Below are 17258 nucleotides of genomic sequence, written 5' to 3'. Positions count from 1 at the left end.
ACAGGCGTTCGGTGATGTGAAAACATGCCACGATGGAAAAACATCACCCACAGTACTCAAAATAGGTCACGAAGCAACTACTGTTAAGGCGATGCCAACAAGTATGGATCTCAAGACAATTCCTGATTACCTATAAGCAAAACTTCCCACTTTTAGCGCAATCATTTAGTTAAAGCGACACAAATCACTTCTTACGTTGCCCCAGGCTACAGCCCTTCGCTAAAAACAACAAACAGACATGGGCTTTAGCCCTCATGCGGCCCAATAAAGGCCTGACAAAGAATTAATAAGCTTGTAAAGCGAAAAAATGTTATTGACAAATTAGACAAGTCCATTTTTTTTTCAAAAAAGATATTTATTCCTTTAAGAACTTTAAATTAAATTAATTGCTAATCGTTATTATACTGACTTTCGTATTCACGAGCGCGTTGTTAGAATGACTAAATTTTGTGAAAACCACCCCAAAAAAAATTCCCATAGTCTTACCACCACCTTTAATGCATAGATGATCCTCTCCATCTTCGTTTGACCCCAAAAAGCATATTTTCCCATATTTTGTCACTTCAATCGCATCATGTATTTTCTAACAGGGTTTCTACAATAAACTGCCCAAGTCAATGGGAAAAAGTAGATACAAAGAAAAACCAAGGGAGTGATATATCTGTTAAGACATAAATATATTATCTATGCTGGAGAGGGAATTTTAGCATCTTTTAAATGTCCTAATGGTCCGCGGAAGAACGAATATAGATGGCCACTAATCATACATTTGCAAACACTCGCAAAGGAATAGGTTCACTGTGAATTTTAAAGGGAAGAAGTAAATTTATAATAACTGACGACGGCATTGTGTTGAACATGGCTTTTGACAAATACCGATGTGACACAAGCAGTCATCTGTTCAGTTCGACAAGTAGAACGAACCTAGACACTCAAGTGCAAATATTTTGGCGATGTCGAACACAGACAGCGACTTGCCAGCTTGAACGACAACCGCTGTCGTGTCTCACTCCGGTTCACAAAAAAATCCGCTGGGTGGTGGCAGCAGATGGATAAGTGGACAAAAGTGTTTTGTTTGCAAATCATATAAATATCCGTAGATTATTATTGCGGTGATCATGAAGTAGACGTATTTGTGGCGCAGGTGAATTCATAGTTTGATGAATGTACTTATTAGTGAACAGATTCACAAATATCACTTATGCGCCACTGATTACGTCCGAGACAATAGGAATTATTACCTGTGCATTAATTAATAAAATCTACTTATGAATACATACTATATATAAATATTAATTTTATTTTTTTTCAGGACGATTTTATCATGAGTTCAGGAACTCCATCGGTGTCATACCTTGTCTACTTCAGGCGTTTCTGAGCATTCCCTTCCTGAGACATAATTCCTTTGAGCAACTCATCAAAATTCTAGCTCAGAAAGGCACAATCTTATCTGTGAATGTTGAGAATGCAGTGGGTCTTGTCTTGACTCGATTGGGAGGGAGACAGTGCATACTCTTGTTACTAAGCCAGAGACAGACTTAGACAAAAAGTGGGGTGGAAGCCCTCGTAGACGAGGATTAATTGCGGATGATGGATGAGGAGCTATATCACGGCTAATCATCATCTGTTAGCTCATCACATATGTCTGTTTGGTTTTGCTAGCAATAATGACGCATGAATTGTAAATAACAAGCACAATAAACTGTTTTCTACACACACAAGAAGTTGTTTTGCAAATCACTTAAGGAAACTGAAGATGGACTTCATGATGACAAACGGCGAAGCCACTGATCCGAAGTAGGATATCTACGTCATCTACGAAATACATTTTTGTTATCTTTCAAGAAGTCCCGAATTGATAATTATGCGAAAGAATTGCTAACGTAGATGACACACCATTCTTATAGACTGTTTCGACAGGGTAGTCTTGTTTGCCGGTTACTGCATTCCTTTTCAGGCTAATGTGGTCGACAGTACAGAACACTTTGGAAGTGTTCTTTTCTGATACGCACAGGAATTTCACACTTCATTTGTACAGTCACCTACTGTATCTGCACACACAAATATCGTGGAAGCCAGGATAAACTTCTCTTTATTAAATCCTTCTGTTTGTATTTTGAAGGCAAGTCCAGAAATTTTATTATTTTGCGATCATACTCCACAATTTTTTTTGTTAATGGCCTTTTCCAACCTCTTGTCTAACACCAAGGTTTAAATTGCTGACATGGCAGTTTGAGAGTGGGAATGGGAAACGAGTGCGATGGCAATCCATTCCCATTGTTAGTGTGATTCTCTCCATTAGTCTTAGACTGGTAAAGGAAATCCCTGTGATTACCACGATCCATACCTGATAAAATTTTTCGAGAACAACACAAGGGGGTCTGATGTAAAAAGAAGCTGATGATTGAAAACTACCGTTGCTAATTTCAATGGTCTACCTCTGCCGGCAAAATGGTTTGACAAAATTATTTTGGAACAATCCCCAAATAAATAAGATGGAGACCTCAAAGACCCATTTGCTGAGTGAGAGGGAAATCTTTCCTTTCAATTTGAGCTTTACGCTAAACAAGCAATTTTGTAGAACCCTTTGTTATGACTTTACGTCCAACTACAATAAAACAGAAAACAAAGGCAATTTCTGTGTTTGGGCTTATTTGCAGCGACTTAAAATGTTGGTGTTTACTCTTAAAGTTAAAAATTTAACCTATATGTAAGCCTCAAAATCGAGAAGTGAACATTTTCCAAATAAACTAAAAAATTTGGCAGACATCGGGCTACAATTACTTGGTCTCGTAATTCCCTGATTGAACGACTTATAGCGGTTGAACCATGAGGTCTAATCAGTGATCACGTGAAAGGGTGTAAGCATTGGAACCATCAAAATATTGTTAAAGAATGGGTTTGTTCCAAGCTCAAACATTTTTTGCAAACATGGGTTCATGAGAAAGTTCCCAAGCTTCACTGGCTATGGATTCTTCTCATGCTAAAGGAAGACATTCTTATTCGGTTTCTCATGGTCGAAGACAGAAATAACGGTCATCGGGATTATCTTGGAGCGTGCGGGCCTAAATGCCAATATATTGAGCAGTGAGACAGAAATCCAAGCACAAAAGTAAAAATGTGTCTTACGGAATGGCGACCACTGACGCCTAATATGTTACAATGGGGACAACACTCCAGTTGCTGCTAAATTGCAATCATTATGGGTTGTGCATCAAAGTGTGGTTCGCAATTTCCTAAACAAATTGAACACTGTATAAGCAAACTAGGAACAAGTTTTGGTTTTTTTCTAAATTTAAGCATGTGCAATTCTGTAAAAGAACACTTAGTGAGAAGTAGCAAGCTCTTTTCATTTGGTAACCGATTTACAGGTGCAGAGTAGAAGACGCGCTGCGCTTTGCATGCGATGAATGCCGCATGACACACCTTACCCTCTCTCCACAGATACGCTTTCATTTTGTTTGAAGGGTCCTTCATGTTTAGCCGGCGATCCTCTCTGCCAAACGTTATAGACATACCAGTTTGAATGAGGATGCCAAGAAATCAACGCATCTGCTGAGAGGCTACGTCACGAAGGCCTTGGCACTGCACTCCTTACAAGCCATACATGATTTGCCCTAAGAATTCTAAACTACCTCTGTGGCGACTGTGACTTGAATGACTTTTAACTGTTGAACTGCTGTGTTATGGAGGGGATGTGACCACATCCTTGGATTCGTGTAGGAACTCTGTAAACCAGTTCCATGAGTGCACACTTCCCCAATACCAACGTATCTAAATGGTCAAATAAATAAATAGACTAAACCTGGTGTCACACTTTGCATCTCTAATTGGTTTGCATTCTAGTTCTTGGAATTACCATGCCATTAGTCGAAAATATGCAAAATTAAGTTTTGAATATTGGTATGAACATCCCGTCCTAGAAGAATAGGTAAAATTGTATCATGCTGGACTGGATACAAATTCTTTTGGTTGATTACTAGTTTATCTGTGGAAGTAGACAATTGTCTAAGTGTTACATTGGGGCTCTGCTTTTAGATAAGAATGCGTCTGACAGGCATCAAGGTACTTCCGATGAGGTAAATAGAATCAACGCTTTGACGCCACCTGCGTCAGACTAAAAGATGTCACGCTTTACAATCTGTGTGCCTTTCTTTCGCTAAATAGTAGTGGTAGGAATGGTCTGCTAAGCAGGTACAGAATGTTATGGGGTACGTGTACATCAAAGGTCCGACTGTTTTTTCATGCTCTCAAATGTATTTTACATTAAGATGTCCCGGTATCACTCTGGCGATGTAGACATCTAATTCATTACAAAAATGACCACCTTTGAATCTGCCACTTTACGGATGAGCATTGCGCGTAGAAAATACATCAAACGACCTCGAAGACCGATTTACCGCTCACTAGAATTTCTTAGCTTATTATGTGCTTTATGACTTGCGACAAATTTAGCATTTACAGAACTAAAAATCCCACGAAGTATCAACTTTTACTTATAGTCTAAAATCACAGTTGTGTCAGGCAAATGGGGAAATTTCCCCAGAAGCATTTCTATAAACACTTCTCCAGTTTATACCTCTCGAAGGTTATCATCACACCAGTTGGGAGTTGGTCCGTAATTCCTTATGCAAGAAGTGAAGTTTTACTAGAGTGTGAGTGATAGTTATTTGAATAAATTCTTGCAATAATTTGCAAACCATCAGTAAATGTGAAAGAGTCAGCGCAACTATTTCGCTTGTTTTCAGGACACCCTTTTTAAACGACAAAATTTAATAATTTTTGCATAAGGTGGGAAATTTCCCAAGCAGGAAGAATTTCATTCGCCAATACAAAACTAGCAATTCCTCCCTAAGAGTTACTAGTCACATTACATAACATTACCTACAAAAGAGACCTTCAACTTCCTGTACATTATTGAATGTACAGTGTAGCTCGTGAGTCCCATTAAATTATAAAATAAGCCCTAAAATCCACGTAGGCTGAAAAGCTGAAGTAGATGGAGAGTAGCACCCATAATGTTTAAATAGTGCTTTTTCTAGAGCTTGGTGACGGTGGCTCCTCTCCTTACTTGTCTATCCTTTCGCACACTTATGCACACACGTGTGTTGATTGGTGGTGTGAATCCAACACACTCACGATCGCCCGACTTTTATGAATGACTGGACATGCAGGTCACTTAATGCTTGTTGGGTTCGCTGAGAAACGGGAGCTGCTTTCGATGGATCTGCTCAAGATTGAACGCGTTTACCAAATTACTGAATTCATCTCTAATTTAAATCAAAAGAGGAAACGATGCTTCTCGTGCCAAATATTGTTTTAGCTAGCCTTACTCGAGCTTGTAATGCGACTGAACTAACAATAAATTTTTCAACTGGCTGTCTGATTCATGCTTTCACATGACTGACGTGTCAATTCAAAACGAACCCTCAAATTGAAGTTGAAATGACTAAATAATGAGACAGTCTCCTTTTGTACAGCTGATTGTAAGCGGCAACCAAGCTAAGAAGAAGATTTGAATGCAATGATAATAATCGGATGAATTTGCCAAGATTGATCTCAAAATTGAGGGATGGTGCTCGGGGCAATCGATGAGATTTAGAGAGAGAAAAGCGATGGACTCTGTGTCCAGCGTCTCCATCCTTCAACGCGAGTTTTTGAGGGGCGAAAGAAAGTGGGGTGGTGATGAGGAAGGGTGTTGAAATTGTGGGAGAGACGAACCTGCTCGTGAGAAAGCACAGACGGCGCGTGGGACTTCTCAGACCAGGTGTTCCATCTAACCATACATTCGCACGATCCAGTGATAATAGCTCCTAAAACTGTTGCTGTTTCTGCTGCCTCAACTAAAATCCACACGGGAGGCGTTCCCACAATTTTTGTAGGTAAACTTTTTGCGTGACCAAGGTGTAAAGGACTAAATGCACACAAATTGTTGCAATATAATTACTTAGGTCGCTCATCACAATGCCTTAATGACTTTAAAAAATCATATGTTCTGTATTGTTTGACATAATGGGAAATTAAAAATGTCTTCAAAGTACTACTTTTAGCTAAAATTGGTTTTATTTTCTTATAAACTAAATTATTTGCTTATTAGTTTCTCCATAAGGGGCCTCTTAAGTGCTCGGATGGAAGGTTTTACTGCAAAATTCAATGAATCCTCCTCTCGCAGTATCTATGGTAAGACCGAAAAAGTTAATTATGAACTTTTATTTTCGCACATTAAGTTTTTACTTATAAAGGGCTAACCACTTTACATGGGCAACGAAATGAGCATGGCAGAGCTCGCAAGAGTACTAAATTGTCTAACGCTTTCCAAAGGTGGCGCCTTCTCCTGACGCATCAGTACTCGATGGGAGCTGACGACGCAGCTGCAACGCACCAAAGCTAAGACTGAAAGACACTCCACGAAAGTCCATTGCTAGTTTTTCTCATTCTACTTATACTCTAGTAGCTGGATCAGTAATATGGTCCAAATCACTGTGTATTGGGCGTAATAGAGCAAATAAAGAAATAAATGCATATTGGATTGGAAATCACCCAAATTTCGTTCAATACTATTTTATTATTACGGACTGAAATGATTTCAGGCTCAGGATTACATATCTTCACTGTCGAAATTCTCAGTCCCTAAGAGGAAGTCCACTTGTGTTTTTATCGTACTTTCTGATCTCAATGTGATTAACCTTTCCACCCAGTCATTGCAGAGTGCGAAAGAAAAGTGGTCACTTTTAAGATTCTTGCATTCACTCTTGTGTCTGTAGACAGGAAACGGCATTTGAGAACCTTGAAGAGATGCATTTAATGCCGCCTATGGAACGCGTGAGGTTAAGAAAAAAAATTTTCCTGAAAATAATGTAATGCTCCCCCATTTAACACTTTCAAGCAATACAGTTTACAAAACATTGTTTTAAGCATTTTCTGGCATATTCAGCTTAGAAGTCGTAAATTAGTGGGTCGCACTGATGGTCTGATTTTTTGAACCGACTCGAGTAGTTCCTCTTTTTACGGTTTTGAAGTTATCATCAATATTGCATTAAGTAAGCACCCATTAAATAACGACGAATAACTCAGCTGAAATTCATTCCTCCGAAGGTGATAAACATCAAGGTATTTTAAAATCGAGAAATGATGTGCGAAGTTTCAGACTAGTGAACTATGCTTGTGTGGGAACATAAGAGGCGTTATTTGAATAATCGTCAATGCTTACTCAAGTGATCAACAAGCTTACGGTTGAGAGAAAAAACTGCTACCGGATGATGCTGCTAAACCTACTTTAAAAAGGAGCAAGAAAGGAAATATCTTGATTTACAAAATCTCGACGAAAATATTTATTAAATGTTTATAAGCTTAGCAAAATCCTCGGCCATGTATTTCGGAAGGAGATAAGGGATGTGTTTGAAAAAATGTGACTCTTCACTCCCACTGTACTTCGAGATCTTACTATAGAAAGGTTTCATATTCCTCTTTGAATGGATATGTCGACTGTCTGAAGCACTTCTACCCATGGATTTGTTTTGACATTGATCATCAGCTTTCAACTCAAAAATGCTCAAATTAAACTAGCAAAACATTATAATTAAGGGGGAAAAGAGAAGAAATTGGGAATGCCTCTACCCGCCACTAGGCAGACACAAATAAAGTGTTGATAAATATGCATTTGTGCAGTTCCCTTTAGATGTTTCCGCCAGATATTTAATCTGATACAAAGTAATGGGGCAGGTGACCCCAATCGAGGCGTCGCGGAAGGGCGCATGTTTAGGTGTGCCGCTCGCATTCAAATGAATGATGCGCCCCATTGCTGTTGCCTCGAGAGTGACCTGATAATTTATGCGTAAACGACCAGTCTTTTTGACACGAAACGCCACTCCGATGAACCGCTCTTATTACTTCACCAGCTTTGTCAAGAAGGTGCTTTCCAAGTCAGGTACAGGCAAACACCTGCAGAAATTGTAGGTTAGTGCACATTTACTAATCAAGTGGGACAAAACGCGGCGAAAATTAAACCATTAGTATGCTTAAGGTTCGGCAAAAGCATTCGCTAAAAATTTAGCAAATTATCTTTCCCAAAAATTGCGAAATAATAGTAAATGAAGTAGGTGGAGCATATCCTTATTTATTTTTGAGGGACAACTTAGAAATGTAATTCGCTTTATTGCTATATCATAAATGAGGAACTAGTGGCATGGATCGTACTGATGCTAACATGCAAATGTAGTCAATAAAAAAGAGGTTGTACGTCGTGCATACATGGGATTAAAAACTACAAATATACACACATATTTTTAGGTTTTTATTTTACCTGCATAGAACATCACATTTAGGCTGGAAACTCACAAGCTCCTATGAGAAACTATCCAGCTGCGAGTGACTGTGAAGGAAGACAGGAAATTTGTTCGCTGGCTGCGGCTGGAGTGGGGCAGGAAGGGAGGGGGCGGGAGTTGGGGAGAGGAGGAGAAGGGAAGCATAGGGACGGTTTGCGCGTGGGAATTCTCAAGCCAGGTGGTATCGTGCCCCCATGTAGCCATCCGCCCCACCTTACTTCCCTACTGCCCACTCCTCCACGCGATAGGGTCGCGTCAATCGCACGGAGCTGGTGGGAAAAAGGGTGATTTCGCAACACCTCGCTTTCCCAAGCGATTCGATTATGGGAAATCCCAGCGGTTGAAACAAGTGCGCAATGGTCCCAACGCATGTGGGAATAAAACTACTGAAGCGATAATTTCTACTTCCCAACGAGAGACAGAGCGTGGTCTCTACTTTAAGATATTTAAGTCTCAGGTCCAACCATTTCACCCTAGTCAGACACCATGGTGCATATTACACCGTAGTGGTTATTCATTCTAATATTTTAAAACTATCCGAGCATCTGTAAAATATGACGCACTCAAATGCAATGAGCAGTTTCACTTCTAAAGGAAGACTTAAAATGGATTTTAAAGAGCTCAGAAAGTCACAAACCCATAAGATTAAAAGGAACAAAAATCATTTTTTGGAATTTAATTACACGCCACCAGCTGGTGGCATCTGACATGTTTGGTAGGACGGAGAGAGGCTTCAACTGAAATTTTGAGTTGCATTTCGGAATTTAGTAGAGAGAATTATATTAATTTTTTTTACAAGTTAACCGACGTTTGAATCGGGTGCTCAAGTGTTACAGCTAGAACGAAATTAAGCATGAAGGTATGTTTACAGTTATTCGGTATTTATTTAGACTCAAACTAAGCCAAAACTACACCCCACCGGCTACTCGGCATCGTTAAGTGGTTCGCCTATGTACACATTACTGAGAAACAAGGTATTGCTGGAGCCTACCAGTTGATGAATTCATCTGATTGTGGTTTTTCTTTATCGCCAAATCCCTTTAATTTACTGCCCAACCGTTGACTATCTTACACAAGCATGTTCTTTTGGTGTCTTAAAATTTTCAATGACTCACTTGACGGTTTGAAAAGTGAGAAGTAGTTTGGGTCGTTTTTATGACGGGAAAACTTATTTTATTGTTAGTTCATGACAAAAAATCCTGATTATTTAGTAACAATTCACTAACTTCGCGTCTTGCAAGTCAATCTGCTCAAATCACGGCCCTTGAAGGATAACCTCCTACGGTAAGAATAAAATAATACGTGAAGGTAATTTAGAGTTACTATTATTTCAAAAAAAAAATTCAAAGAAATGAGCGCCAAAAGCCCAGAAAGGCCCACTCATCACGGAATATTCTCATGTCATCTTTACTTAACAAGCGGTAGCGATGTGAAATGAGAGCTGCAGATAAGGTGCAAATTTTATGCTGTGAATAGAGGGTGGCGGGTCCTCCGACTTCTCACATTACAAGCTTGTACAAGTCTCTACAAATCATACAGGAAAATACGTGTATGTGTGAGACACTCCGCAAATTCACACACCGACGCGAGCCACTGAGGCCTATTGTGTGGATGTAGGCTCCGCGAGAAACTGCACTTGTGTCTCACCGGGTCAAAGACATGGCAGACCGTCTGGGTCAGCAGACGCAAAATGATAATATCACGTGTTGCATTTTGCAGCTCACCCTATGCAGTCATAAAGCAAAAAATCGCATTTTTGCAGAAAAGGAATTTACAGTCTCCCAGCCTCCCTATATGCACCATGAGTAGAGAATATTCAAGAGTGAAGATTAGCTTTGTCACGGACTAGGCAGTTATTTTAATGGGTCAGATTGATTCCCGATGTGATTAAGCCAATTCCCTCAGAGTCTGACAGACAGATTTCACTTAATGGTAAAGACCTATGCTCTAGAGACCCTTAAATTATATTTGAGTGAAAAATAAACAAAAGAAGTGGCACTTCTTTGGCTCGGAGCAGAAAACTGGTAACCATTTAAGGGCTCTACTAAACATTGTAATAAATGGTCTTGGTCTTATAAACTTTCGCGATCTTTCAAAATGAATGTATGATATTGCAAGCCACTCGTAAAGCCTTAACAATATCAGAAGCCTAATTCTACTATTTCGATTAACAATCGCTCAGCAGTCAATAATATCCTATGGATTTAGATCTAAAAACGCATACTGTTGTTGAAACCAACCATCTGTGCATCAAGCCGCAATTGTGTACTGTTTCCTTTGTTCTTCAACACCCCACACATTTCAGTGGATGCGGTTACTGGATCGGGTCTGCATAACTGCGTGGCATGATTGGAGGCTCTCGATGACCTCGATAGCTAAAGTGCGGGTCCCGTAGGCTGGAGCTGACTGCTTTAGGATACAATTTCTTTAGTTGTGTTGGCTTTAAATACAGAGAGACGGAATTTTTTGAACCTTGCATAAGTTCTAAATCTTCGGAAGAATTTTTGTCAACAGACGAAATGCCAATGCAATTACGCTTATATTTTTCACACATTCGGTTCCATTGGAACAAAGATTAGCTTTTTGCAAACCCTAGGTATACTCTGAACATGGCTGCTTAATAAGCTCAGCTAATCAGAATCAAGGTATTTGGCAATTGTGACAAATCGTAACATTTACACACCTTCGGAACCTTTGATGAGCAAGAAACTAGACGTTGATGTCCCGTAAAGGCGACCATATAATGGCACACAGACGGGGTAAACTCATGCCCGTAAGAATGCCTACAAAGGCATGCTACTTCAAAGGTGGTCATGGAATTAATCCAGTTTAGTAGTGTTCCAGTATTCTGGTTACTGGACCGCTGGTTTCCCACGCTGCCCCAAGATCTATGAGTGACAAAGCAGCTTGAAAGTTGGGTCGCTCCGCCAAGGATGACGATAACGCCGACGGCAACGACCAGAGTTTTGTTTATTCAAGAAGGTGACTCGGTGAAAAGGCGCATGTGAATGATTCCTCGCGGAGTGATGTCTGAGCCGTGGTTAATTTGCGGCATTTTTTTCAAAAAATCGGAGTCTGGCGCTAACGCGCTTACGAAAGCCTCTGGTGAACATACAGGCATTGCCTTTAACTAGCATTTTTATTTAATCAAATTGGACATGATAAATACCGTTATGCCACATAAATGTTGTTTGGAGATAGCTTGTTATAAAAGTTTATTTAGACCTATATTTCTCGTATGTGTTTGCACGTAACACAAGTGAAAATGATTGTTTATGAAGGGAAAAATTTACTGAACATGTTTTTGTCGCTCGTAATTTGCAGCCAAGTGTGAATGTGAACCACAAAAGCTTGGACGTAGAGCAACTTTGTCTTGAAAGTGCACAGGATCACACTGGTTAGAGTAACATTCGAAGCACTAAATAGGCAATTTTGGTCGAATGACAACCCTGCTTATTTGAAGTTGCCATGACTTTTGCAAAATAATGATTTTATGTTTACGAGACTGTCTTCGTTTTCAGAACTGGAAGGTGTCCCACGCATTCAGCTACGGGTTGGCTGTAATAACTGCTTCGCTTTGGAGTCAACAGTGTTGATTTTGGTAGTTGAGCTAGTCACACCCTTTGCCTCTTTACAAGAAGCACTGACACATCTACCAGAGTAACTTCTTAAATCTGTCGTCCCTTGATGTTATCTACTAATTTATTTGGGAAGTTCTGTTTGGATTTTGGTTTGGCACTAGATGCAGTTCAAAGTTGCTTATCACCACTCATAATTAAAAAAGGGAATTTTATGAAATCTGAATGTCAAATATGAAGGGCTGAGTAGGGGAAGGACATAAATAGCCTAACAAATGGCAAGTGTTGAAGTCTAGGCTGGAAATGTTTTAAAAAAGTTAATTATTTTTCCGCAAGTATTACATATTTTACCACACAAATTATTGTGTTTACTACAGGCATAATCTGTTACATCTCGGTAAGGGACGCTATTATTTTCGAAACTAACCCTTAAATTTCCAAGTCATTTTTAGTAACAAATTTGGAATGCCCCTGCGGATAGAGTCTGTCTTTGATAAATCATTAAATATCATTTAGTATAAATCAGATTGGCGTCTTATCGACAGGATTTTCTGTACTGTATTTCCATAAAAAAGGCAAATCAAGTATTCTATTTTGCAGCGTTGCAATAGACTCCCTTAACTGACAGAACTAGCTCTACTTAATATATTTAAGTAAAAATACGCTCTCCGTTGAGAGACATATCATCACATCAATTTGAACAGTGCCAAGAGCTGTGGACTAAGTTTCCGATGCTGAATGTTACCGGCGGAAGTTGCATGGCAAGATTACAGCACTCAATTAATCAGTAATTGCTTTGCTTTATTTAATTCCAACTCCATTATTACTAAGACCCCACTTGTGTGATTGAGTGGGGTACAATCTCAACTTCTACTTTTCCTTCTATTACTTTGATCACAGAATATTTATCTACAAATAAATAAGGCTTACATACAGACTTGTACTTAGTACCATTTGCAGCACCTGTAATAGAAAGTAGGCTTAATTTAGCAGTGAAAACAGTGAACGAATGCGAAGTGTCCCAAATTCAAATATTTATTCGTTTCAGTTATGTTAGTGACCGCCTCTTTTTAACTAGCTTGCTACTTTAGGTCCTAAAAAGTCCATCAGATTAATGAATTTCTCAGAACTACGGCGAGATTAACTTATCAATTGCGAATTCTCGTTTTTGCTAATAAACTTATCTGATTAGTTGACACAAACCTTGGCCAGTACGAACGCACATGAGAAATTGGTGCACGGCATCAAAACAGTAACAATCGTTTCTGGTATGGGCCGATTCGTTTTCTTTAGCTACAGCCTACTATCTCCTTAAGAAAACCTTTCGCCATTGATGAACTTGGATTTTCTTTCCGTCTGATAAAATCGACACCATGACAATCGGACTTCATGCCGCAACGCAGGTAGGTCAAAGCAGTGCTAACCAAGCTATGTTTGGTGAACTGAATCAAATACCGTTGGCTGTTTGCCAAAGCTTGGTCTTCAGCTCGGTATCATCGCTACCGGACTAAAGAGACATGTTAGCAATCCCAAGACCACACATTGAAAACGGGTTAAGTGTGATTAGCATTTGGATAATTCCTCTATGAAACGGCATCAATGGTGTTATGACCCATGAATGTGAGATGATGCAAAATGCAACAGCAGCCTCTGACCTGATCGATTGAGCCTTAAACAAAGGCGGTTACCAAATTCCTAAAATGGGTGTGAAACCACCTTTGCAAATATCTAAGCCAGTTAAATGTTTGCAGACTTTTAAAGTCAAGCACTGTATTTCGATTTAAGCCACTTTTCCCCAAAATTCTCCACCTGATTCTTCGCTTCCAGACATTTCTGATCTCTTACCGGCTTATTATTTTCTCATTGGTGTCATCAATTGAGAGTAATAATTTGCAATGGCCCTGAAACATCATTAAAAGTGATAGCCGGAGACGTTCAATTAAACGATAAGTTTATCACAACATTAATTTCCACAATAGTAGGCAAGATGGGATGATGCACTTTGAAGATTTTATTAGCGAAAAGTGGATGTAAAGCACAATCTACATATTTAACGGATGGTAAGTATTAAGGCAAACTGATAGATTTTTGCAGATCAATCATGAAAATTAAGCTTACCACCTCACTCACAGCTTGATGATTCCCAAAATAAACTCGTCCATGTCTTGAGAAAAGTTGGGTAAATTTGTGAAACCATAGAAAGAACTATTCACCTCGCGACCATCGAGTGTTTGACGTCTCAACTTCAGGGTTGGTGAGATCGCATAGATCGATAGCACGTGGCTGCAAAAGGTGAAAAGATCAGCGCAGAAAAGGGATCATGCAGCAGCAATACTGCAACTTTTGCAGATCGCCGCTCAATCCCAGAAAACCTGTCTTTAAGGAGCCATCTTTCGACCGTTTGGCCTACACTCACACACTGGAATCCACCCGATACAAGGTAAGTCAGCTAAGTAGTTACAGTAATTATCCAAAGAATTCTTTCCACGATTGCGAGGCACCTACCGATCTTCTTGAACGAAAACTCAGATCCACCTACAACCATCACAGAGATTGGAACAAGGACAACGTTCACGCTGCAACACAACCGGAAACCTGCATAAAAGGACACGGGTGAGTCACAGGAATATTCCCAAAGCATTAGAGGTCACTTCGAAAGTGGCATGCGATTGCCCACACTTTGTATTCCAGTCGTATTCTTCTGAATCGCGTTCTCGATGCCAGAATCCCAAAACCACCTCCGTACAAACCATTCATTCACTGGCAATGCCCCTACAAAAACCACCCGTTGAAAAATGACAATTCAATAAGTAAGTTCTGGAATTTGCATACTGTTAAAGTAGGCACATGGCCATAGTTTTATATTAACAAAACTTGCACTAATGCTGACTAGATAGACAGTGGGAGACACTTCTACACTTGTAACAAACCGCTAAAAACCAAACTAAAAACAATTTTTTCGATTTATTTCAGCCGGCGTCCATCTACAGGAAACCAATGGTGGATATTCTCGACAACCAGATGGCGGCTTTTACAGTATCTGAAATCCCGACAGTGTAAATCCGGATCTTATTAACAAGATTACACTGCATGATGAAGTTTAATATATCAAATAAAAGAGCACAATAGGAGAACCAGAAGACCTTATCATCTTAGTTACATACAAAAAGGGATATCAATAAGCAAACTTAAAAAGGGTCAGCGAACAGAACTGAGTTATTTCAAGACAGAAAAAAAAATTTTGATTAACCATTTGAGGAAGACATTTTGGTCCAATAGTAAAGTTCTCAAGCTAAACGGTTAAACAATTAGGCATCAGCATTGGTTAAAGCCATGAGGCTGAAATTGACGTTATCTGGATCCCGCTGCATGAATTGGTCTACAACTTTGCAAGCGTCGGCAAGGAATGTATCAGGAGAAGTTTTCCCATGTAACACTGGGCCTTCGCGACGTCCATCTGCAATTCATAAGAAGTGAATATCTTACTTAAATGAGGTCGAACCAGGGAAACTCAAGAATAACAAAAGTGAGAACAGAAAGAGGCACAATGGGGAATTTAACATAATTAAACAAGACTTGCCAAGTTCAATGAGATGACCATTAGAATTCACAAACGCGATAAAGTGCAAATCGATTTGAGAGCTCGGGTCGGGAGCCTAAGACGGTCAACAAGAAAACGTGCTCACCTCTGTTTGACCTTGGTGCGCACAATTTTCATGAACTTGGCTTAGTTCCTCTTCATTCTCTAAGATTTCTGCGCGCTCCTTAGGAGTGCTGTTATGTGCCTTCTCCAGGAATTTTCGTAGCCATGGAAGGGCTATAAGATTTAAGTCCTACTAAGTAAAATACTTTAGCAAGACAGTCGCTTCCATTCTATACAACCAGTGAGTTAATTACAAAATTTTGCTAGTATATTCACTTTGTGCAACCCAGTTATACAAGGATTCAATTTGCACAAAATACTGTTGAAGTTGACCCAGACATGAAGGTAGTAAGAGAGCATGTGACACGCAGGCGTTAGGCTTCAAAACTTTGAGGAAGAAGACAACTTACAATTCAAATCCAACGCACTCGCATTGTTTGCAAGTGCATGAAGAATTGCAACCGTTCCACAAGCATTAGATATAGTTTGTTTCATAAAAAAGCATTTTTCGTCCATTGAAATAATTCCAATCAAATTCTTTTTTGCATTTTCAGTAAGGGGATAGAGTAGCAATAGCGATAAGATGGGGCCTGGAACAAGAGCCTGCATATCCGGGTCTGTACCGAATACATCCACAAAACGCATGGGTTCTTTGACACCCAACTCACGAATAAACTAATAGATAAAATGAAATAGGATACTACATTGTTCATAACATCGGGATTTGACTCTAGAGGAATCCACCTCATTCTCGGTCCTGCACAAGTAAAACTGTGGTCTCGCAGGTTAAGGGGGAATGCTATCAAGTAGCTGTTTATTCACCCTTTATATAAAGGTGCATTATAATATTTGTTCCGCCTTTTGGTTGGCACAAACTAATTAGCTGATGTGCTGGCTTATTGAGCAAATAAATCAACCTATCCATATGACAAATTGCCACTAAGTAGAATCAAGCAATAGTGTAATGCAAGGAGTGGAACCAAACCTTATTTAGAAACTACAAAAATTTCGAAGACTTTTATCGACGTCTAACATGCAATTTGATAATGATTAAGACAAATTTACGCATCAGGTTCTCCAAATAATGATTTTAACTGCTATAAGATATGTGCTTTAAACTCTGTTTAAAGTCACTATGCGACTATTGTGGCTCCTCGACACTTCTCTAAAGGTGAAATAAGACATGATACTTGGGTATAATATATAAGCATTAGGCATGCAGAGGGGATTATGGTCACTGACATGGCCCAGAGACCAGCCCACTCGGCGGAGGTACAATGGGGGGACTCACATTGGCTCCTTTGTCAAAACCGGGAGTCAAGAGACCAATGTATTACTGTATTACTGTAATGCTTATGTTACTTTGATGTTTCTTTTAGAGAGGAGGCAGGCATGCGAGTCCCACCCTACATTACACTACCATCCTTATTTCATTTTTCATTCATATATGATTTATAAAGTTTAAGTCACCGATTCTGTTACCCCACTGCATTTTAAAAGTTTTTTCCTTTATATTTTTGGACATAATCGCCGTCAAGTTCGCACTTTAGAGTTCGGAAATTCGGCAGATTTGGGACTGCAGACACACCTACCATCTGCACTTTTCACCTCTTGAAGGCGCAATGGGAAGGGCTGCTACACCACTGTTCACTGCAGAGCTTGTGACTTAAACATGCAAACAAAGTAGGCTACACCGGTCACCCAGTGGATTTC

General features: G+C 39.6%; 3 protein-coding genes across 3 annotated transcripts; 1 reads left to right on the top strand and 2 right to left on the bottom strand. All coding sequences in view use genetic code 11, as the record gives it.

Moving 5' to 3' along the window:
* Positions 1-5370: 5370 nt before the first annotated feature.
* On the bottom strand, positions 5371-8308 carry EGR_02943 (hypothetical protein; the record flags this gene model as incomplete). The annotated part of the gene is made up of 5 exons (XM_024492192.1): positions 5371-5502; positions 5782-5914; positions 5948-6077; positions 7445-7562; positions 8303-8308. The coding sequence occupies 5 exons, from the start codon at positions 8306-8308 to the stop codon at positions 5371-5373; spliced, it is 519 nt and encodes a 172-aa protein (XP_024353387.1).
* A 5914-nt stretch (positions 8309-14222) lies between these two features.
* On the top strand, positions 14223-14946 carry EGR_02942 (hypothetical protein; the record flags this gene model as incomplete). Its single annotated transcript, XM_024492191.1, has 3 exons — positions 14223-14515; positions 14594-14712; positions 14876-14946. The coding sequence occupies 3 exons, from the start codon at positions 14223-14225 to the stop codon at positions 14944-14946; spliced, it is 483 nt and encodes a 160-aa protein (XP_024353386.1).
* A 264-nt stretch (positions 14947-15210) lies between these two features.
* EGR_02941 (Ubiquitin hydrolase isozyme L3) lies at positions 15211-16294 on the bottom strand (the record flags this gene model as incomplete). The annotated part of the gene is made up of 5 exons (XM_024492190.1): positions 15211-15359; positions 15474-15558; positions 15589-15719; positions 15956-16220; positions 16250-16294. The coding sequence occupies 5 exons, from the start codon at positions 16292-16294 to the stop codon at positions 15211-15213; spliced, it is 675 nt and encodes a 224-aa protein (XP_024353385.1).
* Positions 16295-17258: the final 964 nt, after the last annotated feature.

The sequence above is a fragment of the Echinococcus granulosus genome, assembly GCF_000524195.1.
Source record: "Echinococcus granulosus chromosome Unknown EG_S00014, whole genome shotgun sequence".
Classification (NCBI taxonomy): domain Eukaryota; kingdom Metazoa; phylum Platyhelminthes; class Cestoda; order Cyclophyllidea; family Taeniidae; genus Echinococcus; species Echinococcus granulosus.
The sequence above is the reverse complement of the archived record's forward strand: the minus strand, read 5'-3'. Positions and strand labels throughout refer to the sequence as shown.